General features: G+C 42.8%; 1 protein-coding gene across 5 annotated transcripts in view; it reads right to left on the reverse strand.

Moving 5' to 3' along the window:
- Positions 1–24,954, reverse strand: part of cux2b (cut-like homeobox 2b) — a 96,431-nt gene that overhangs the window by 33,233 nt on the left and 38,244 nt on the right. For all 5 annotated transcript variants that reach the window (XM_050051147.1, XM_050051142.1, XM_050051144.1 and 2 more), the window contains exon 3: positions 21,962–22,009. In XM_050051147.1, coding sequence (XP_049907104.1) covers positions 21,962–22,009 — 48 coding nt within the window. The remainder of the gene's footprint in view (positions 1–21,961; positions 22,010–24,954) is intronic.

Below are 24,954 nucleotides of genomic sequence, written 5' to 3' on the forward strand. Positions count from 1 at the left end.
AGATTACCTCCACAATCACACCATTAACCTGCCTACAGACACTAGCAGAGACATCAATCACACGCCTGCCTGATGCCTTCTCACGTTAGCGCCCGCTATGCGTATAGATACCCCCCGCACACACACAACCCACCCTTGCTATCATCAAAGCACTCTGAGGTGTCGTGCATAATATGGGCTGATCAGGGAGTCATCTTCATCTCCATGCTAATCCACCTACAGCCAAGCACATGGGATTTCAGAGCCAAAAGTCTCATACTAACAGATGCGAGCAGATGGGGCGCTTGTACAGAGGAGGTACAGCTTGAGGAAAGACTACTTCTTCTCCTCTTTTGGATGCGAGATATGGCTCTGGCCCTGGCTTCGGCTCACAGCGCATTCTTTGTTTTCACCCGTTTTGTGATAAAGGATATGGCTGCCGAGGGAATGGGCTTGGCCACAGGTTGATTTTACAAGCAGGAGTAAAGCCTGGGGCAGAGTAGCAAGAGAGAGACAAAGGAAACCTGTTAGAGCTCCTCCATAACTCTTCACGCTGCAACAGAGTGGGCAGAACACCGCCTCTGGGACAAGGCTGCTGGGAAATACTTACTGATAAGCCTTTGAGAATACTTACAGTACCCGCTAGTGAGTCTCTCTGTGTGTGAATCTGAGCGTGTGTGTGTGAGAACAAGCTAGCATGTGTTGAGGAGGGAGAAATAAATGAAAGGGGGGAGAGAACAAACCTACAATGAAGTAGAGGAAGCAGAGTGAAGGGCTACTGAGCGACATACAGAGAGAGACAGAGAGACAACGGAAAAGAGGGGTTCCCATAAAGAGCGCAATTAGCAATTATGCAGTCATCAATTACAATTATCACAACTGGTGATTATGCAATTATCACTCTAAATCATCATTTTCCCCCTCTGCCTTACCAGTTTGCCACCCCCTGTGATTTGGTTGTTTGAGGATGGGTTGTGATGATGCAGGTGATTAGAGTGTGCGACGATGATGGGGGGTGTTGGGCGGGTGTCAAAGCAGATCTTGCACTGTGTGTGTGTGCGCAAAATAACTGTGCGAAAGCATGTCTGCAAATGCAACTGTGCCTGGGTGTATACAACATGTGATTGAATTCTCTGTATTCTGCATGTGTGTGTGCATGCAGTGCTGTGGATACACTGCTCCCATCTCAAGGTGAATGTGGCTGGTGCTGTGGGTGGTTTGGGGACAGCAAATGTATGGTTCCACAGTCCCTGAGGCCTCTAAATTACCTGTCATCTTCCCCATGATGCAAAGGTCAGTGCACAATCATAGGGAGTCCATCCTACTGTGCTGCTCACTGAGCGCCAGTCCAGCCCACAGGCTGACAGGATGTCACAACAACCCCGGTCCCGCTCCATGCTTATTAGAACAAAACAGTGGGAAGCCCACCACCACCGCAACACCACTTGTCACAACACCTTCTAGAAGAATCCACTGGATTCACAACAACACATTCAGTCCTTGGTGTTAATATAAGTGTGGAAAATGAGACAAAATACGGTCAACGCTCTACTATTATGCTGCGTTAAGTCGCACTGACATCTAAAGACTGGAGCATTTTTTTCCCCCAGTCTAATCTTTATTGGCAACAACATCTGATTTCAGCTTCAAATGTCCTTCCATTTTCAGTGTCGCCATTTTGAGCAGTATAATGTCCACTTCAATTTACATTTCTTTCAGCTTATTTTCTCATTGAAATCGTTTTCAGAGATTTCTTCAATGGCTTTTTTTTTTAAAGAATATTTAAACAGGGGTGTCGGTGGCTTAGTGGTAGAGCAGGCGCCCCATGTACAAGGCTGTTGCCGCAGTGGCCCGGGTTCAAATCCAGCCTGTGGCCCTTTGCTGCATGTCATCCCCCCTCTCTCTCTCTCTCTCTCTCTCCCCTTCACACTTACCTGTCCTGTCCATTAAAGGCAAAATGCCCTAAAAATATCTTAAAAAAAGAATATTTGTAGAATTTGTCTCTTCCTGGTACAATTTTTCTGTAAAACTGCAAGAATAAAGTACCATACCAACTCATAGGGGCTTTGTATCCAAGTATTTATTGTAACACTTCAGAGCAGGGCAGTGTTACATGTCTTCAGGTACAATAATGTAGATTAGAGCTGCAAATAATTTGATTTTCTTTATCTTAACTATGGAATATTATTCTGATTAACCATTAAAAACATCAAAAAACAGTGAAAAAGGCCAGCCCCATAATGTTGCCAAATTGCTTGTTTTGTTGGAACATATAAATATCTGTCTGAACCTATAAATATTCATTTGCAATCATACAAAAACATCACACTCACTTCTGAAAAGCTTGGACCAGATCATTTTTGCTTAATACATGACTTAAATAACTGCTTATTAAAAATGTTTTAACAAAAATATTCTGTCAATCAAATAATTGATTAACTGACTAATTGTTTAAGCTATGATACAAATCCACAAAAGATGCACTTAGAATATTGCCATAAATAATATTTCTATAATAGGTCCGATAATGCAAAAGAGAAGGTAAACCAGTGGCCTGGTTGTTTGAATTTTTAGACTTTCAGATTAGGGTTCCCTTTACATACTGTACAAATCAGTGTTTAGATTTTCAAATTAATGCGAGAAAATATTGTTTGGAATTAATTTTAAATCAAATTAACAAAGATTTAAGGTATAAGTGTTTCTTAATAGGCAAAATGATTTCATATCTGGCTCAACACTATCTTCTAATATCTTCTGAGGAGCCCTTAAATAGCTTTTCAAAGGTCAAAATTTAAAACTGATCTAATTTCAAATCTGATTTTGAAGAAATTTAAAAGATGCATCTAAATGCCTGACAGGCCACAGGAACGCCTGCATCCCTCAACTGCATTTGGTTATTTCAACATTGTATAAACAATCCAGGAAAGAAACCTCCAATGCTACGGTTACATGCATTGAGTCTCCTTTATATGTGACCTGTATGTTAAAAAAAGCAAATGCAAAACCATCATTTTCCCTTCAGAAGCAGGGAAAAGATCATATTTTAGCCATGCCACCCAGCACTTTTGCAGCTGTCACTGCTGGCGTTTGTTTTGCGTTGAGTGTAGGTTCAGAGGAGAGGCGGGAGGAGAGAGATGAGTTGGTGCGGAGTGACTGATGAGTGGGTGGAGGAGAGGGGCAGAGGTAAACACTATTGCAATACAGTCTGGACGGTGAGAGTCCCGTGTACACCCACACATGCACGCCCACGTACACGCACGAACTTGAACTTGGAAGCATGCAAACACACACACGTCAAGTCGCACTCACGCAGATGCACACTACACACAGACTGTGTTTGAGGGCAGATTTAATCATGGTGACACCCATCTCGGAGCGGTGGTAGCAGCATGGCGGTGGCTGTAGTCGTCTCTGGATGCCCGGCGAGATGAGCAGTCAGAGCACTGACACACATCTCGTCGCCACGTCAATTCCAATCAGTGGTGCCTGTCAGTCAACGTGCTGCGCTCACGGACTGACGCCACTGCAGAGCTGCCGTCTCAGCCAAATAAATGGCCGAAGCTGACCAATATTCTTTTGTAGCACTTATCCGCTCCTGATGTAAATACATGCTGCAAGTATGCAGTGACAAAATCAGAGTGAAAATACAGCTCGATTTATGGAGGCCTTACGGGAGAAGCTCTCCTGCATTTGAATGGAAGTAGAGCTGGACCTTGAAGAGTATACAGCAGGAAAATGTCAATATATATGTTTTAAGACAGGTTTCTAGACTCTATTAATCCATAGAGAATGCAGGAAGGTTTTTCATATCGTGTTTGTACAGTTATTATTGCATTAGCAGTCAATAAACAATAATATGAGTCTACAGCCACTGCATTGTTAGGCTGTACTTAAGCACAGTGGTGCTTTGAACTAAATTGTGACAGACGTGCTCACAACATGGATGTATAGAGAAATGGATACAAGCGGTTAACTCCCGGTTCAGACCTCCACTAACTTGAATGGCGATAAAATGATTCAGTCGTAGAAGAAGTTGTAGTTCCACAGTTTGGCTACTATGTAAACTTGGCTTCAACATCTGTCGTTGTTCCTGTGGGTTTGGTTCACAGTGACAGTGCTAACATGCTAATATTTAGCAAATATATTATTTAGCATCTTCTTCATTTTAGTTAAGCATGCTAGCATATTAGCACTAAACATAAAGTACAGCTGAGACTGATGGGGAAGTGATAGTTTTGCTGGTATTTGCAAGAATTAAAAACATTATGATATCAACATAGTGATTGCCCGAGACAAAAAGTCAGGGGATCACTAAAGTTTTACAGTTTAACCTGAGGGGAACATGAGTGTGCGTCCTAAATTTCATGACAATCTAACCAACAGTTGCCAAGATATTTCCCTAAGAATTCAAAGTCAAAGTCAAGGTGGCACTAGATGAAAGTCAGAGGATCACCAGAGTTATTAAGATTCATCCTCTGGGGACCATGAATGTCTGTACAACATTTCCTGGCAATTCATCAAATTGTTGCTTAGATATTTCAGGATGGACTAAAGTGGTGTACAGATTGACCAACAGACCCCAGAGCCATGCCACCAGCATAAAAAGGTAGATCAAGATATATGACGCAAGGTGTTTCACTTTAATATGAGACAAGACAAAATGAGCGCGACCTGGGGTCAGTGTCCCAGAAGACGGTGCCGGTAATGACCCAGGCTGAGAGGAGAGCAGATCTCTACAGATCAAGGTGGAGCTGACGTAATCCCGACAGACGTGGCACGTTGAGCAGCATGAGAGACAAAACATGGCACGACATTAAACCCAGATCAAAGGGCCTGCTGTCTCCACCACGCAGCAGGTGCCTTCTGGGTCCCCCTCCACCATCAACAGGCGGCAGAAGCACTGTGTTACCCGCCCTCTTGACAAAACTCAAAAGCAGCAGCCTCGGCGCTAACACCTCAAAGTCACGGCAAAGTCAAAGTCAAGAGCCGGCGAGAGAAAAACGGAGGGAAGAAAACAAATCTTTTCTGAATGTCTTTGTAGTTCAAAAGACAGGAGTTGTCATTTTCTTTGAGCTCGCACTTTCAAATGTTTGATGCAGCGAATGACCTAAACCTTGAACAAAGTGTGTCTGCTGAAAACGTATCCATCATGGCACGATGGGAGGGAGCGGGGGCGTGCTGAGGCTAAGATGAAGGCACCAGTTGATGTGCTGAAAGGGAGGGCTGTGAAAAGTAGCAACGAGTGCACCTGGACTAGATTTCAGAGCTGGGAGAACTGTTAAGAGGAGAGAAGAGAGGAGAAGTGTAGGTAAGGGCTAATTATAAAAATAAAGTGCCCCCATTATCCCGGTGCTGTACTGCCCTAGTGAACAAAGCTACAACAGATGGGGTGTCATGGGTAACTGTGCCAATGTGAGCCAAAGCCCTGGAGTGGATGGACCCTGGCAGGCCGCTGGTGGAGCAGCCCTGGCAAGAGGGAGGCACAGCTGCATATCTCGCCCTCAGACACATGTTGACAGTGTTTCTCTAGCCCTGCCTACACTAGTCAAGGTGAGACAGCATGACACGAGGGGAGAGGGAGGGAAAGAGAGAGGGAGAGAGCGCTCCACTATGATGGATAGCGCTCTCCATCCACCTCTCCTCTCTCTCCCTCTTAGAAGGCTGGTGACTTTCCAGTGAGGCAATTATCATTGCGGAATGCATAATAGCCTAATTAATTACAGGTGTCAGCGCTGCCTTTGTTTCAGCATGGAGGAACATCATGCCAAAGCCGCATCCGCTAAAAGGAGCAGCGCTGATGAACGAGCCTTGAACCACGGCGAGAAGAGCGCAGCTGATGGAGGAACGCAACACTGTGGAGACGACTTGAAGTCTGCCAAACAATCCCGCGTCTGTTGCGAACAGAAGATGGATTGGAAACACATGGTGCAGAAATTAGGTCCATTATTTGCTTGATAAATCTGCTGTTTGCAATCGCAGTGCTCGGAGGAAGATCTCAGGTAGGCCCTGCATAGGATGGCTCTGTGGGTAATTTGGTTCCAAGTAGCGGAGACCGCGGCAGTGTCGCTGGCAGCACTATCAACAATGAAACAGCCCCCTTACCCGGCATTCCTTACAAACATGGCATATCATTTGTCCTGTCAGATTTGCCGATTTCATTCATTGTAGTGAGAAAGCCGGGAAGCAGACAATTGCCGGGGAGAGAGAAAAAAGACCTAACAGGACCTGCGAAGGAGAGAAGTGAATGATGGGGGGACTAGGGAGGAGAGACAGCACAGAGATTCCTGTTATTCTCCTCCTCAGCTAAACACAAGCATACATTGGTGCAGAACTTAATAGAACGTCACATTTAGTGTGTGGAAAGCGTGTGTGTGTGTACTGTACAGCGTGTGTGTCTGTCTATGGGGGGTCGTGGCGGCAGGCTGATAATCCCTCCACGCCCCCAGGCAGTGGGGGCTCATTGTAGAGTACATTGAGTCTAATAGGAGCGGGCGCTGAGGTTGTATGCAGCTCTCCCTGCTCCCACTGTGAGAAGAGTTTTACATAATTAATGACTGTTGATGTTTCCCAGGTAGTCGCCCGGCAAATTCACTCCAGACTCGGCTGCCACCGTCGTCGGTTCCGCAGAGAATGAGCGACACCAGAACAGACAGCTTACATTACAGGCATAAATAAGGCAATTTTGTACAGTGTCTTCAGACATTACTGTGAGGGGGGTTCAGGGCCAACGATTCGACTTGCTTCAGAGAAACACTCAGAAAGAGCTTTTCTATGTCTCAGAGTCTGCTGAGAATTTGCGCTTGATGCGAGTAAAACTGCCTCCTTTAGTGTTTTTATAATTCTGTATGCTGCAGAGACAGAAGCGAGGCGCATTTCAAGATAACAGTTGATGGCTCCAAACGGATGATCATCCACGTCTGCATGAATCCGTCTTATCTGAATGTCGATCTTAATACATGTGAGCCTGGTGGTCTGGGTTTGTATGTTCCAGACCTCTGACAGTCTGCCGAGGCCTTGGGGCTGTGCTCATATTGCTGGGAGGCAGTCCACATCCACACTGGAGCATGTTAAATTAAACATTTAAACACGACACCAAGGGAAGGCTATTTTTTACTGCTCTCGGCCCACTACTCATTATTAATTTGTAATAACCTTTAAGGCTTTTTGATGTCATACATATTTTACAGAGAGATATCACTCCCAGCCAGACTGGAGAGGGCCTGTCGATGACAGATCACCAGAGTGCCACCGAAATGTGCCTTCATCTGCTATAATTAGGACCAGGTGAGGGTTAAGAGTGATCTTTGGAATGTGTGTACATGCATTTGTCCGTACACCAACTCGCACACTAATGCATCAGTGTGATGACACGATAGCAACTAAAGATTAAACAGTGGAGTGCCAAAAAGATGAGACTGGACAGGAGACCAAGGATTTTCTCGAAATTATGTTCCACAAAAAAAAGTGCGCAACATCTTTCTGGCAGTGACCTGACCATCATTTTAAAACCCTTTAGGGATTTATGAATGCCCGATGTAAAGGAGTTCATTTCAGCTGCATAAATCAGATGAGTGGTTGAACATTGGGGGACAAGGGGCCACATTAGCACCCCGCTCTCTGTCTTCTTCATATTTGTCTGTTAGAGGGCTGGCCAAGGCCCATCTTGCTCCTGCTCTGCTGGGAGGCCCTCCGTGCCCGCTGGATGCCAGCCTAAAGCTCATGTACACTGGTGCCAACACGCCACTAAAAGCTGTAAAACAAATGAGCTCTGTTTGGTTAATGTACACTGATTGACCTCTGCTGCCAGGCATTTGATGTCATGATTGTAATGACCAGCTTTCCCGCCTGATGACTCATATACAATGTGACAGGCGCAAGATGGCATTTCAATTTGAGTGAATGAGGGCTAATCAGATGAGATCCCTACAACAGCAAGAGCTGATGTTGTTTTCAAACATATATCTGAGAAACTATTGTTGAAATGACAGCATTTAAAATGCATTTGATTAGTATTTCTTAAAGGGTCAGTCAAAAATGTTGATAACTTTCATGATTCGTTATGTGGTTTTGTTTTTTACTTTGTCCAGGTTTTCAGATAACAGTTTCTGAAATTTCTGCTTCCTTCCCACTAAAATGGAAGGAGACATAGTACTGAATAAATAATTAGATTACAAGACTCAGTGGTTTTCCCGATAAAAAGCAATGTCTGCTTGTGACGTTTTGTCACATGGTGCGTGACTATTAGCTGTGAGCAGTTCTATCAAAGAGAGACTTTCCCTTCTCAGGCTGTTCTTCTCTTGACTTGTGTCTTTCAAGTTCTTCTCAGAGGCCTTAAATGGACAGTTCACCCCAAAATAAAAAAAATAAAAAAATTTAAATCTAGACTGTTTTGGCGTAAATTTAGTTTAATATCTGACAAGAATTCAAATACAGTAGTAAAAAAAACAAAAAAAACAAAAAGACATATGACATTGTCAGGGATGACACGATAAAGTCAGAGGCTTATTTTCATCGTGGTCCCTGATGTTTTGTCAAACCTTGCATTAGACAGCAAGATGGAGACGGACATACAACAGTAAAAGCGGGAAACCCTCGACCACAGTGCGGCAATCCCAACTAAGGAACCCACCCAAAGATGTACGTACATGCCAATGAAAGACAACAACACATATATGTACATTCTTTGTTTTGTTTTTCAGAAATAAGATTGTTATTTGTAAAATGACTAGTTGCCGAGTGTTGAAGATATCGGCCATAAAGATGTCTGCCTTCTCTCCAATATGATGGAACTAGCTAGCACAAAGCATGTGGTGCTCAAAGCACTGAAAAAATACATTTCAAAATCCTTTTCTTTTTTTAATTTACCAAACTACACCCTCCAACTGTATCACCGCGCAGGGGGAAGCGTGCATCTACTCATGGACGAAACGCTTGCTTGCTCATGCTCGTGACAGACCTAAAGATTACTGGTGTCCTTAGCTGAGCTGTAATGTCAGTTAGCTCTTGTCCATAAGTAGATGCACACTTACTGGGTGGTGATATGGCTGGAGGGTGTAGTTCAGTAGAAAGAAAATAGTTCCCACATGAAACTGTTCATAACAAGGTCTGTGGACAGGTCATGATAAGTTTTTCAAATGTTTTTTTGCGCTTTTTGCTATGCATTATTCTGAGAAACTGGGACATTGTTTCTGGAGAGACATGCTGTTTCTGACTTATAATTTTTTTCTTTTTTTTATGTTGTGATTTCCACCGTCAAAATTCTTGTCACATTCACTGTGTCAAGGTGGACACAGAAATCACAGAAATATATATTTTAAAACCTGGGCAAATAAAACCAAAACTAGTACGGTGAGTCACATGGTAGGGCACCACTAGAGGTGAGAAGTATATTTGTCATTTTCATGAACTGACCCTTTACAGGAATTGCCAGGAGTGCTAAAGAATTTTTTATGTTTCACAATAACCATTCTTCTTGTTACATCATGAAGCAGACATTCAGGGGCACTAAATCAATCTTAAGAAGCCTCAGAAACAACTCTTCAGCAAGCTTTATATATAGGACCTGACTTTAGTGGTTATCTATTGGATGCTGAGCGTTACATAACCCTCCATATGCTCAGAGTGTAGGACAATTCCGTACGGGTTATAAATAAAGAAACCTGACGCACGGCTGCAGCCACTGTGATTTGGGCAAGTTCTCACATGGGATGTCATAGTTCTGCAGTGCTAGCCCCACTGCTATTTCAGGCTCTGCCTCATTAGAACATCCGCCGTGAGTGAACAAAAAAAAAAAAAACAAAAAAAAAAAGCCCAGACTGTACAAAAGACATTTCATTAGGAAAGAGAGAGTATGAAGGGAACGTTCACCCTCCAAGCCATACAGCATTCTGAGCTAACTGTATGCACTGCTACATTAAAAGGTGAATGCATTGTGGCACACACACATGCAGATGGTGAGGTGTAGCCAGGTATGCTACGGTGCGGAGATCTGTGTCACATGGTCCCACAAGGAGGAGGTCTGCAGGTCTTGTTGATAGGGGCACAAACACGCAACCTGCCACAATGACTGCAATTACCCCACATCCACTACCTTCAACAGGGGAGAGTGTGTGTGTAAGTGTGTGAGGGGGAGAGTGAGGGACGGGACATGCGATTATGCATGTAAGAGTGACTTCTTGCATGAGAGAGGAGGGAGAGAAAAAAAATAGACATTATTGCGTGACTGCCCGAACCAGCTTCTATGATTGTGTGAGTGTGTGTTTGTATGTGTGTGAGAGAGCGCGCCTGTGGAGGCCCTCTCACACCACAGCGGCTGGCTAATTTAGTTAGGGAATAGCTGGCTGTCCTTCAGGTGAATGGACAGAGATTGGTCTCAATATGAGATGTAATAAAACAAGCCCATCACTGGATCTCACCGCACCTTCGGCTGTCCTTCACATGTCTCGCCAGAAGAAGACACACGCCCACAAACACACACACGCTGACACACAAACACAGACGACCCAAGGAGGCCTCCAAGGTTTGCTATTTTGAAGAAGACCATCAAACCTACACTGCTTTTTCAGTTATTTTAGCCAACATTCTCTTTATATATATATCACCTATTGCCATACCTCAACAGAGTTAACCTATGTGAATTGAAAAGTGCAGTATGAATAAAGGTTATAAGTTAATTTATTATATAAAGTCTCACATCCTTCTTTAACTTGTCTGCTACTGTTATCTACACCTGCTTCTTTGTAATGGATTTACATGAATTGATAGAATCAATGTAATTAAAGAAACATGGGCAGGACAGGAAAGATGGTCTATTCATAAAACTGCTCTGTTAATGCAGTAGGAAGACAAAAATACTTTTGAAATTGGTGCTTTATGACCAGAGAAAACAAAAGAACAGGTGTTTGCTCAAGAGGCAGAAAACCTACAAACTACCGGAATGCACTGTGCCGCAGTGGACTAATAAACACTCCCGCTGGTGGGTGATGTAATGTGAGTGTGGCCGGTTTGACACAGGAAACGATCTAGAAAAATACAGTCAGACATTGCACTAAAATATGTTTGAAAACATTTTAGGGAAAAAAGAGACAACGCAATAACAGAATCTTGGTTCATATTTGATCAGCACTGCCTAGTTTTAGCATTTCATTCCAGTGCTTTCAGCCTCCAGTTTTCACAATACAGAAAACAGTATGGCGCCCACTTCTTGTTTACAACAAAATAGTACACAGAGACATTAAAATGTATTCCAGGTCAGAGAGAGGCAATACAGTCAGAAAATCTTGGTTTATATTTGATCAGCACTGCCTGGTTTTATTGTTTATTCTGAGTTTGTTCTGAGTTTGAGAGAGAGGGGGAGGGTCTCTCTCGATCCACATCTAAACTCTTTGTGTCTGGTGGTGTGCATTAAAAAATGAGGAAGTCCAATCTGTGGTTTAAGCAACAGCCCTAGAGCCAGCAAAAATGCCATCCAGCAGATTTGAGCTGAGAGATGAGCACTGGTAAGATGAAGGGAAGTTTACAATTGTTCATTCAGACACACCACCCACATCAGTATGATACAGAGCTGGTTGAAAATCTGCAAAGAAACCTTTAAAATATCAAAGTGAAAATACTCAATATGCAGAAAAATGCCACTTCGAGTAATATTTAATTACATGTCACATTATCAAATTATTCATAATGATGCATGAATGTGTATGTGGGATTTTACTGTCGTAGCTAATTTTAACTATTTCATATACGGTAAGTCTTGTCTACTGATCCCCCTGGGACTCGGCCACCGCCAAAAAGTCAGAAAAAAATAAGTTCTGCGACACAAATGTATACACATTTTTTGGATTCTCCTATAATCTTTGCTTTTTTGTGAGATATTGAGCAAGTCTACCTCTGAACATTTTATTTGAAGCAAAGCCCCTGAGAATTTCAAAGGGGAAAACACTAGTAAAACCCCTTAAAACTGACATCTGTGACAAGGGGCTTCAACTAGACACTACCCTTTTTGTAATTTTTCATAAGCCAAAGAGGTTGGAAACCACTGATTTAATCTTTAACAATCTGTTGTGTTTATTAACAATATATGTTTTAATGTAAGACCTTATATGAAATGTAACTAGTAACTATGGCTTTCACACAAATGCAGTTGAGTATAAAGTACAATGTTTCCCTCTAAAATGTAGCACAAGGACAAAGTACCATAAAATAGAAATACTCTAGTACTTAACTAAGGTACAATTTGAGATACTGCATGTTGGTCTCATTCAGAGAGTCCTCAGACCTCCATATCTCCTGTATCCTAAGCGGGTAACAGAGCCTCTCTGTAAGACTGGAGCATGAGTTGAGCTCTGTGATTCCACTTGTCCTCCTGTATGGCTGCAGCTGACTCTTGCTCCTTCCTGCCAACTGCTAGCATCCAAAGCCTGGTGACCAGCAGCTTTTTCCCTTTGGCTGTCCCCTCAGCTGTACTCCAGGCTGGGACCGCCACTCCTGAACAAGAGCAAGAGCTCTCCCACTAAATCCACCGAGACCCAATTACGGGGACGGCAGGAGAAATCACGAGGAGATGCAAAGTTACTTTGCTTTAATTGAGGATGTGTTTAACACTCTCCTCAGGCCACCATGGCCACTTTATGTCTTGGATGAAACAGAGAGCCCTGCAGTGGGACTTTAAAACATATATCTGTTTGTGACAAAGGCAAAGAACACTCTGATGTGTGGGCTTAGATATTAAAGGGCGGCGGGTGTGATTTAGGACGTCGTACTTCCAGTGTAAAATAAGAATAAAACAAGCAGATCTCTTAAAAGTGTAAAAACACATTTGATTTGTGGTGAAGAAGCAACACTTTAATGTGGGGTGTACATCAGAGGAGATGCGCCCCTCCCTGGTAAGAGAGTTATTTCACTTGCAGCTGCTTGTTTTAATAGAGCCACATGTTAATTAGTATTGTAGTTAATCCCATATTACAGAGACCCAAACTGTCAGGTCATATTATAAACAATCGGTCCTAATGTTCGTGCATGTGACATTTGGAGCTGCTATCTCTTCTAGCAAAATGTTCCCTAGGTACTAATTGGCCTACTTTACGCTGTCTTTCTTTGAATTGCCAGTTTCTTTATCATTTAGGATATTAGCCTTGACAAGCATCATCCCATATACCATAGGCCCACTAAAAGTGTAGAGGAGCTGCATCTTTTTTTGCAGCGGGACAGCAGAAATGGGAATAAATGATTTACACTCGCATGTAATACTGCAAGATCTACCTTCATGGGATATTAAATACAATTTGAAAGAAGAATAAAAGTTCAAACACTTAGCCAGCAGCAAAGTGAGTGTAACTTTTCTCCGCTTGCATTATTTAAGATAGGCTCCATCATTTTATCAATCTATCGATCTCCCACCAGAAAGATGAAAATGGAAAAATAATGAGGCCGATGAATGCTGTGTAAAGAACATCAATGTGCAAAATTTAATTATCTGTGCTGGAAAGAGAAGGAAAATGTGTCGGCTGTTTTCTAAAACAAAAAAAGTGGGAAAAAAAGGAGCAGTTAATATTTTTCCCTCTCTGCATATTTTAATTACCAGATCAATCATAACTACGTACTGCAGTACTGCAGAGAAAAGAAAATTGCAAGTCTAAATGAAAAACAATAGATTTGCTTTAAAGTCTTCGCTCTTTTGAAGTCTAAATTAAAATTTCAGGTGCCTTAACAAGAGCCTTCTTCAGAAAGTTATGATATTTAATTAGCGTGTTTAGATTTTGCTGAAATTAAACTTCACAGCCGAGCATCATGTGAAATGAAGACTGGTATTCCCGGGCTTCGGCAGGGGGGAAACACCACAGATGAACAGAGGGAATTAAATCACTTCGGCACATGAGGGCTGTGTATCCTCTGACAGAAGCTCGTGTTCTTTTGACTTGTGCTGCCACTGGCTTGATCTGAGGCTGGGTCTCGGTGTTCAATGGAGCGGAGAAACAACTTTGCTCTCTGACTGTGTCTGTGCGGCTCTGATTCTGTGCCTGAAATCAGAGAATCGCGCCGTAGAATTGGCGGAGCAGCTCTCCCGTTCCGCCTTTTCCTCCTCGCATGAGCTTTTCCTGGTTGTACGAGCACTGATGTTTATTTCTCCTGGCATGTCCTCGCCGGCGCTGAGCCACCGATTTCACACATTTTTATTGGCTAATTTGACTGTGCTCTTGCCAGCAGCTGAGAGTGAGCCAGGAGTCGGAGAATCTCAGAGACACTGCTACTGCTAGTGTTGCTGCTCTCTGACTTAGGATGCCTGGAGGGAGCAGAGGAGGGAGGCTCTCACCTGTCTCATAACAAGTAGTTGACCATGTTAGACTGAAGCGAGCTGGGTCTTAGAAACTGCCTCTTAGATTAGTTACTGTCTGCTGCTGGTGAGTGTCTGTTTGGTGAGGGGTCAGGAGGGGAATGTGATTGCCTGTCTCTTAAGGTGACAGGGGTTTAGAGGAGCGGATGTACACCCAGTCAGACGCCCAATAGGAGCAGTGCAGTCGGCGCTATGCGTGCGTCCATCCTCAAACATGGCTAACATTTGCACAGCAGCGGCAGTCAGGCGTGACGTCTCCGGGCTCTGAGGTTTGTGCTGTCAGGACGGTAGAAATTAAACCTGGCACTGCAGAGCAGAATGTGCTGAAACTCATCAATTCCACATGGCTAGAGAGCCAAGTGCCTATTTATAACATCCCCCCCCCCTCTCTTCTTTACCTGGTGTGCATCCCTGGCTCTAAACACGCATCCGTAATGATGAATACACCCAACTGGGATGCTCCGACAGGGCATCAGTCAGGACAGGAAAACAAACACGCCAACACACACACACACCATCAGATCACAGCACAGCAGAGGAGGGATAAGACTGACACTGGGAAGGCTGATGGAAAGGTTGAGGCGTCTCAGCATAAAAACACCCAGCAGAATCACAACAATCAGTCACCATGCAAGAAACAAACAAGGGCAGTCAGATATATTAAACTTCTTCAAAAGGCCCAATCTGAAGCTGAAATATGGCGCACCGCTGGTGAAACACTGCCACCCAAATACTGTTTTTTTATGTAGTCATTTACTGAATTGATGACTTTTCATTTTAAAAGTAACTGTCTGAGCCTCTGAAAAACAGACTGATGGCATTTTGCAGGAATTCTTGAGTTATACATTTGTGTTTGGATAGAAAAATGTGCTCACATTAATGTCGTCTGCAAACACTGGAGACAAAAACAAAATATGCAGGTCGAGTGTTATTGCACTATTTTAGCTTTTTACTCAAATATATCTTCGACATTTCCATTTAAAGCTTTAAAGCAAGATAACTGTAACTGTAACTGTTGAAAAAAGAGCAAGACATTCTTCCTCTTACAATTGAAAAGATATAGTCATGAGAGATTAATGCACTGCTGCTCAATTCATTACACTGACAGACCAGTAGCATGTGGTGGCTAGTGTTAGCCAGAGTTGGGACCAAGTCATTATTTTGCAAGTGTCAAGTCAAGTCCCAAGTTCTAAACCTCAAGTTCTGAGTCCTTAAGAAGTCATAATGCGCACTTCATTAAATGTAGTGCCATTTTAACAACAGTGTAATAATATATTAAATTTACAGAAGTCATGAATCCTTTCAAAAATTTGTACTTTGTTTGTTGGAAGCTGTTGCATCTCCGTTTTTGTTTGCAATAAAACTATCTTCAGTATCAGTTTTTCAACTGGCGCTCAGTAATGTCACGTTAGTTCCTCATGGCAGTAGTTCCTCATAGCACTCTCTTGCAACTTGATTGGATGCTATTTGATTGGTTCAAACAAAGTGGATCTGGGGAATTAAGTGTCGACTTGCCGACAATAAATCGCGTCTGTGTCAGTGGATTGAAGAAATGAAGAGAAATAAATTGATTCCTGGCACAACTTTTAGATAACATACTTTTTAATCTCTGGACTGGGGATAAGGCGCCAAGTATTTTCAAGTCAAAGTCTTTTTTGATTTTCTCAAGTCAAGTCTGAAGTCATCAAATTTGTGACTTAAGTCGGACTTGAGTCAAAGTCATGTGAGTCCACACCTCTGGTGCTGGCTTAAGCTTGCTGATAAATTTGACCACTGTAGTGCTTTGTATAGTCTGTGTTTATTTATCGGAAAACAGGCAATGTACCGACTATTCAGAGTTAAGATAAAGTTAGGTACTAACATGCATGCTGTTTGGCTGTGTCAAAATCACTCTCTATTTATTAATTATCTTATATTCCCAAGTTTCTTTTTTTCCTCTTGTCTTTGTAAATTCAGTGGAGTCCACAGACTGTATAAAATAATGGACTTAGCTACTGTGATATCACCCGCTGGTTTGTGGGCTCCTGTTTTGAAGCCTCAAGTTCAGCTCTTCAGCCACCGCCATCTTAATTTTTTGGAGTCAGAAGTGACCATACAGACAAGAGGTTAGAGCTGTGGATGAGCGAGGCGTGGATCTGACTCAGAGACAGAAGTGGCGCCTCACAGACAGCATGTCACTCAAGCGGCCCCTAACCCTTAAATATGTGTAACTTTAAGCCTTAATAAAATGTAAATGGTGACTTATATAAAAATGATCCCCCCTACAGTTGTCATAAACAGGAAAATTAGCTCTTGAGACCAAAACTGTTTTTTGTACCAGGCTGTAAACATGTTTATTTCTGCTGTAAGATTGGGCATTTTAACATGGGGGTCTACGGGGACTGAATCACTTTTGGAGCAATCATCAAATGGCCATTCAAAGAACTGCAGTTTTTGGCCCTTTTGTGTTGGCTTCATTTTTCAGTCTCAGAGGTTGCTGCTTGAAGTCATACAGCTTTGAGAGATTTTTTTGTTGTAGCTGAAACATTAGCAATACCTGCTGATGCATCTTTGTCTCAATTTGCACTGCCTAGAGCAAATTTCCATCTATTGGCGTGCACGCAGCTCTCTGAATTGAGTTTATAGAAAAATCGGACCACCTCATAACTTCACTGTGTTCAGCCTACACAGGTGTTTTAGCACTTATTATTTTGTAATTGTCACTTGTGGCCACAGTGGCCACTGTTCAGAAAACGTGACATTGACTCTCTTTCAAAGTGTTTACAAAAAATCGGGTCAATAAACCGTTATAATAACAAGTAACAAACTGAATGTAAAAAAGGAGCTAATTGTAAATAGTCTGCTGAATGGTCTTCTGATGTAAAATGTATCTGTGAAATTAAATAAAAAAGCAGCACTGCCTTTAAAATGCAACAAAAAAGCCTTTGACTGAGCTATTTGTTCATTTGTCAATGTATGGACTTTGGCATTAGATGAGAAGAAGTATCAGAGGTAAAATGGACAGCCGCACAATATTTGATCCAATATCCACATATAAGCTTGTTCGTCTTTGACTAATCATAATCAATATGAGTCAACTTTAAAGTAATAAAGAGTGAAACAGTAAGTGAACAGAAGTGCATCGAGTTTGGGTCAAAGCAGCTTTTCTGCACTGATGTGGAGAACAGGCGAGGACATTCACCCTCTGGAGATGCAGAGGACGTAAAAGACTCAAGGAAGGTATTATCTAATGTCCAATTACACTCCCACGCCCCCCCCCCCCACACACACACACACCCCATCCCATTCCTTCCCCTCTGCTCTGTCTCTCTCTCCTCTCCTTACCTTCCTGCCTCCCACCTTCCTTCCCTCTCCTTAGTATGAAGAGGACACAAGTGATAAACCAGGAGCAGAGAGCCGCTGGTTTACATGGCCCTGGAGCCCATTATGTTCCTTACAATAGGCTGGAGGCCTGGACGTGCTGTGAATAGGTAATGGCCTGGAGATCCTGGGCCTGGCCTGCTGCTCAATGAGCCTGAGACAGCCGAGCAGGAGACAGGCATTAGAGATACCTCGTCAGCCCAGTGTGGAGCAGTCTGGTCATAGCCGGGGGGGAGGCAGGGGAGGACGGGAGAGTGGGAGTGAGTGAGAGGTGTAGGAGGGTGTCGTAAATGCCCCTTACATAAGGTAGGGCATGAATAATAACACAAAGGGAATATTCAGATGTAACTGTGAGACAGGGATCTGGTTTATTGGCACAGAAATATCAGCCTTTAGTGTACAATATACATAGAAATCAAAACTTGCTTGATTTTTAAAACTATATATAGTCTCGAAGCAGCTTTTGTATCACACAGCATGACTCTGCTGCTCACTTGTTCCGACCCCATCTTCCCAAGTTAGCCATCCACTCAAGCAATCTGTACCTAATAACCGCGAGGTTTAGCCCATGATGAAGATCTGTCTTCATTGAGCTGGAAAAGCTGTAGCGTCGCCGAGCATTTTTCCTAACGGCGCAGTCCCTCATCTATGAAAGTGCCATAGAGCCCCTCAGACAATTAGGCAGGGAAAAGCTTTATGACCGTTAGACTCACTCAGTGAGCGGCACTCTCACCGCCAGCACCGCCAGGAGCGCTGGCTCGTGCAGAAAGGTAATTACGGAGCCTCTCATAATGACACGGAGGAAGCTTGCGTCATAACACCCACAGCCTTTTATCATAGCGCTGTAATTAATTATCATCCTTTACTCTTTGATTCATTCCACTATTCATAACATATTCATACATTCAAGAGAAATTATCATTTCCTTCAGGAATTAATCAAAAGGAGGAAGAACTGGTCGTCTCTCGATGGATGATCAAAGACGGTGTTTGCCTACCTCGCTGCATGGCGGGCGAGCTCAGGGCAAGGCACTGTGGGCACTGAACACTCTGCTGTGCTACTCTATGACTCTGGACAAATCATCTGCAAGATGCTTTATACAAGTGCATTTAGGTTGAAAACACAGCTGCAAATGTTTCTGATCAATGAGAGGTAAATGGATTTGACAATTTCAACAACCAGTCTGACTTGTGTTGCACATTATCCCCAATTTCTACTCTCATTCTCCAACTGTCTGTACTGTCTGACAAGGTTAATGATAAATAAAACTAAAAAAAAGGAACATAAAGTTGAATTTGAATTGTCTTCTGTCTTCCTTTCCTGAACATAAGAATTCAGGCTTATAGGTGAGGAGCAGCCATTTTGAGATCTCTTTACTCAGTTTCATAGAGTTGAAAAGCTGCTGTATAGTCAAAATACCTCCCTTGCTCTCATAGAAAACAACAACATACATAAAAACATTGTCTTCCCCCACATCATCACTTCCCAACCTCAGGGGAAGAAATGGCACAGTTAGACTCATAAACAGGTGTCCACTGGCCCCCAGTTCGCAGCACTTTAATAGCTGTTTGATGTTTTTGATGTCTAGTCAGCTCGATCGTACCTTGCTGCTTGATAATGAGGGCCAATAATGATTCCTGAGCTTGAGGGGTTAATGGTATGTAACCGGCAGAGCTGCTAATTACACGTTACAAACTATTTATCAGAATCTCCATCTGCGCAAGCACCACAACTCTCATTGTGCACGCTAAATTACTCCACGGATTATCATTGTAAAGCAAGTTTCAGTAATTAGGGACCCATACTGCTGTTTTCTTTTTCGGAGAGCACCAAACGACATCAAGAGGAGAGGAGAAAAAATAGAATGACTGGTTAATTTGGGCCTGATATTCAGATTGGTACAGGCCGGATGTGAGGAGGAATCTGCCTCTCCTGAAGAAGAGAAAAAAAAGAAAAAAAGGCTACAAACATACAAGAAATCCGTCACTGTTCCTTCTTTTTTTTCCGCCTCACAAAGGTTTATCCTGAGGGGAGTTTAAAGTGAGAGGGAGGTGTAAATTGCATGGAGAAGCTCACATAGTCTTGGTGAGACTGCGTTCTGTACGTTCAGATGGCAGCAAGCGCTTGTGTGAAAGTTGTGTGAACAGCGCGGTCCGACGGGCCCGTCTCTCCAGCGATCGGTTATTTGAGAAATAACTGTCATATCCCTCAGCCCCAAAGGTGTGCCTGAGACCATGGAGACATGTACCATCTCCTCTTCTTCTCCTCCGTAAATTTTTATTAAAATTACCTTCATTATAAGACAGTGTTCATTATAAAACCAAAAACGCCGGTCTCCCAGGGCCCTGTGGATTAATAAGGACAGCGGTGTATTTTAAGCCGTAAACTCAGCTCCTCACTGTCCTTAATCTCCTTCCTACTTCACAAGGCCAAATTAACACCTCTCCTCAGCTCTGACGGGACCTCATTAGCAAACTTCCAGGGAAAGAAAGAGGAGAGCAGAACGAAAAAGAGGAGAAGAAGGAGGGAAGCGACCAATGACAGCCACCAGCTCTGGGATTAACCCTTTCTCCTCCTCCAGCTCCTCGGAAAAAACTAGGTCGGCAACGTGTTTCTAATCAGTCGCCTGGTTAGCGATAATTAGAAGGCGAGATTGGACGGGAGAAGAGAGAGAAAGTGGGTGGGGAACATTGAAATGAAAAAGAAAAGAAAGAGAACCTGTCATGTCGCAAACACTTCAAAGGAGCCGACTTCTCCTTTAGAAGTGGCATGATGAGGGTCCAAATACCATGAGGCACTCCTCTGGGCCTCCGAACTGGGAGGAGGAGGGGGGGGGGGGGTGTGGAAGCGAGGACCCAGTTTTTTCTCACATGTATGCATCCTCACACACACACACACACACACACACACACACACGCCAGGACTATCGTTCACCACCTGTACAGTGCAGCTGCAGGGGAGCTTTAGTCTATCCCAAACCACACAGCCAAACAAGCACATGCAACTCCACCTTCTCCTCACATTCTCCCCCTGCAGCAGCAGGTCGAGGTCCCACAGCTTACACTGAGGTCGTGCAGACTACCGCTGGGTAAAGTTCACGAGCCTCCGCAAGCTGTTTGACATTACCAATAAGGTCAAAGTGTATCAGAAAACACCAGAGGATTATATTATTATGGTGTGCCGAGTTGCTCGCTGCACCTCGACATCAAAAAATAGCCGAGGCTTTTTCCACCGCAAGCTGGCTTACTTATCAATGTGCAGAACATAAGCTTGTGGAAGTTACACAAGAGAGACCAAGAGGTACCCAGAGAGGCCCGCAGCTAACAAGGAAAAAAAATCATCGCTCATTATCAGCCATCTATTTTATCTACTATGAAACATCTCGAGACTCCCAGTTGTCAGACATCAATGGTGCTTAAATTAATCCTGTGGGTTCCTGTTTGCACAATAAAGATATGGAAGGGTGCTTCTGATATTTGTGCGACTTTACAGTTGGAGTAATTGAATTAGCGCACAAATCAACCACAGAGTATTGCGGAGTGTAGTAGTGAAGAATGTGATAGCTCCTGCCAGGGAACACGGCTGCTTGGGCATAGTCAATTATAAAGCATTAAAAAGAATCTGCCAATAATCACTTCCAAGAGAACTGAGCAATCCATGCTGAGTGTTCTCATGTTTACCGATGATGGGGCTTTCAGGTTAGCACTGAGCGGGAGTTTAGAGGGGAGAGCGAGACTGAAAACATATTTGTGGTATCATTTCCATAAGCCTTTGCTTTGCGGACCATAACGCAGCTCACAAATGTGATTTATGACCTTGGTTTAATGGCTGGAGCAGAGTCTTGGTAGGTATCAGATGACTTTTTCAATATGGCGACGTCAGAGGGGGCACGGTGAATGCACCATCACAACAGGAAATGAGGGCTTGTCTCAGCCAAGAAAATATGAGAAGCCAGATATCTGATCATCTAATGGCAGATAGATGCTACTTCACTTTGACAGAAAAGGCATCAGTCAATAAGCAGCAGATGAGCAGCACGAAAAGTATGCCATGGATTCCTCGCCCTATCTATCAAATCATTCATTCCAGGGGCACACTGATCTGCACTGGTCAATGTACATAGAATATCCAGCAGGAGTGTCTCTGGTGTCAGTAAATGAGAATGCGCAGCAGAAAAGGCTTAGGAAATCATCAATAAAAATGATACTTAGTGGTTTCCAGATTTTCTATGTTTTATTCTGCAGAATCTGTAAATGTTTCATGTATCTGTAAAATGCAAAGACATGGACTCACCTGGGCCTGGAAACTCTTGAGAACAGGTGCCACCATCTCCCGGACTTCCTATGTACAAACCAGAAAAATAAACTCAGTCTCAGCATTTTCTATTTTTCAGACGCTCCACCTGTTTAGGAATCAGATTGGCCCCAGTGAGGCACAAACAGCTCCATAAGAAACAGGAGTGGAAAGCTTTAATGTTAATGGATTCTCTCCATAGCTCCTTTTACACTGTGTGTGTGTGAGTGAGGTATGTTGCTATGGGGTGTGGGTATTAGTGGTTAAACCTAAAGGGTTTGAGTGGGCATGTTTAAAAAGTGGGGCTTTCCAGTAGCTTGCGTTAGAGCTCAGAGATCCAGACTTGTGCGAGCTCCCACAGCCTCAGGTAAGGGGATTGTGCTGCCAGTGGTGACAGCCTGATCCTGTCTTAAACGCCTGTATTATACTGACAAGATTACAGCACCACACTACATACTCAGACTGAGATAGGCAGGCAGCATAGCCACAGCAAATAGCCCGAGGGCTCATTTATAAAATATAAAAAATATTCTCTTTGACTGTAGCTTAGATGTCAATGGATGATCATTTCAAAGAAGATGATAAAAAAGGACAAAATCATATCTGTATCATTCATAGATTTAGCTTTTCATGTATTCAGCTCAATCCACCTTAATTGCCATTTTGCCTTACAAAAGTAAGGTGGAATGAGGTCTTGGCTCATTCGAAATGTAAAGTACTAGAAAATAAAGAAAAAGCACAGTGATGCACAGACGGCAAACATAAAATACTCTTCCTAATGTGGTCTTAAAACTGTAGTGTACATCAAATAATAAACAATGTCACACACAATTTTGCATACTATAGTGTAGTCATATAGTATTATTTCTGCTACAGTATTAACTATAAAAAGCTGGCATATTAATTGATCAATTGCAGCTGCCAGGTACATAAAAGTGCTAACTTGGATGACAGATGCAATGATGTTGCCAGCAAAAGAACTTCTCACTTAAGTTGAGTATAAACTTTGGTGATGAGTCCAGCTCAGGGAGGTGGAGTACAGACGGATAATGCTCTAAGCAGCACCACTTTGCATATCTGCATGTCTACTTAGTCGCTCTTCTTGTGTAAGCATAAAAAGGCTATGTTCTTGGAATATTTGAATATTGTGCACTGCTGACCAGGTGGAGGGGTGTATAAGGGGGGTAGTGGAGAACATTTAAGGGTAGGTTTACATTTTTTTAAAGTCTGTCTTAAAGGAATCATTCACTCCCCAAATAGTGTGTATTGTATATCAGTAACTCACACCGTGTTACGTCGAATTCATGAAGAGAACTTTTTCTCACATGCCAGTGAACAAAGAATACAAAAATAGCAAAAAATCTTGTTGAATGGAAGTCATAGGGGACCGCATTTAACAACAGCAAAACTATATCAAAACATCCATTTTCCCACACAACTCGTACTGTATAATCAAAGTCTCATTTATCCAGTCATATGCTCAGTACTTCCCAAACGCATGCATTTGCACGAAACCCTTGCAATTTAAAACACCTCCGCATATGAAGCTCAGGCCCACTACTCATCTGTGAATGAGACTGTTTCAGTGGAAGTGTTTGAAATATTACAGTTTAGCAAAAATGCATGTGTTTGGGAAGTACTGAGCATACGACTAGATAACTTGGATTATACTGCACGAGTTGTGTGAGAGTTTGTAAACAGATGTTTTGATATTGTTTTTGTTCTTAATTACAGTCCCCTAGGACTTTGATTCGTCAAGAATTTTCTCAGTTTTTGGATTCTTCATTCACAAAGTTTTCTTCCTGATTACGACATACCACAAATGGTCACTTGGGGTGTGAAGTAATCCTTTAAGATAGTAATCATGCGCCCATATGTACACAGAAAGAGTCACAGGGTGCCATAGATGTCACCCGTGTTTACACTGGCCACAAAGAGCTCCCTTATTTTAAGGTCTGTTGTGTAGGATTTAGTGACATCTAGCAGTGAGGTTGTAGATTGCAACCAACTGAATTTTCTCCAGTGCGTCAAGCGTGTAGAAAACTATGGTTCAGACGCAAAAACACAAATGGCCCTATATAGAGCCAGTGTTCGGTTTGTCTGTACTGATCAAGCACAGAAACAACATGGCGGCCTCAGTGGAAGAGGAGCCGCTCTTCTGAGGTAACAAAACCACAACAGTTCTTAGTTTCAGATTATTATAAACTTAAAGAAACATAGTTATGAATACTATATACCATTTCTGCCAATATACCCCCTAAATCTGACACACTGGACCTTTAAATGGCTGGCAACAAAATCCACAGACCTCATTCTGTACTAATATGCACTCTAAAGTTCAGCTGAAGATAATATTCAGTGTTAGACACATTTTCTAAGCTGCAGCAGAGGAGAAGTAACACATTTTGTACCAAAAAGACTAATTTTGGAAGACTTAATTTGGCTCACTCAGACAGCTGAAGCCTCATATTAGCTTGGGCTGAACTTTCGAATGCATGTTTGCAAAGAACGAGGACTGTGGATTTTGTGCCTTATCCCTTTCATTGGAATCAGAAAGAGATCTCTTCACAGCCAGTATTGTCAAGGGAAACAATTACAGCGACCAAGTGCTTTTTTGATGGACTCTACGTATGGGCTCTTGAGCACTGTTTTAAGACAAATTTTTAAAAAAGCTAACCTGTCCTTTAATATTTAAAAATGTACAGTTTTCATCTCTTAGAACTAATTTTCTATATTTGTCTTCACACAAAAAAAATACTATAGTCATGTTTGAGGGCTGGTGCAACGGGGGGCTCCTCTTTATTAACATTCATCAGATTGTGTTTAGTCAGAGTCCTGCTCCTCATGGGTTTCCAGAGACACCTGTTGTTGTTGCACCACAGAAATGTGAAGAAAGTCAACATCAGCTGCCAGTTCAGACAGCAAGATAACTTTTTCATAAACTGGTGCTTTAGCTTTGGAGTTGAAAATAAGCAGCAAAGTTGTGCTTACCT

This window comes from Epinephelus moara, chromosome 8 (assembly GCF_006386435.1).
Source record: "Epinephelus moara isolate mb chromosome 8, YSFRI_EMoa_1.0, whole genome shotgun sequence".
Taxonomy (NCBI): domain Eukaryota; kingdom Metazoa; phylum Chordata; class Actinopteri; order Perciformes; family Serranidae; genus Epinephelus; species Epinephelus moara.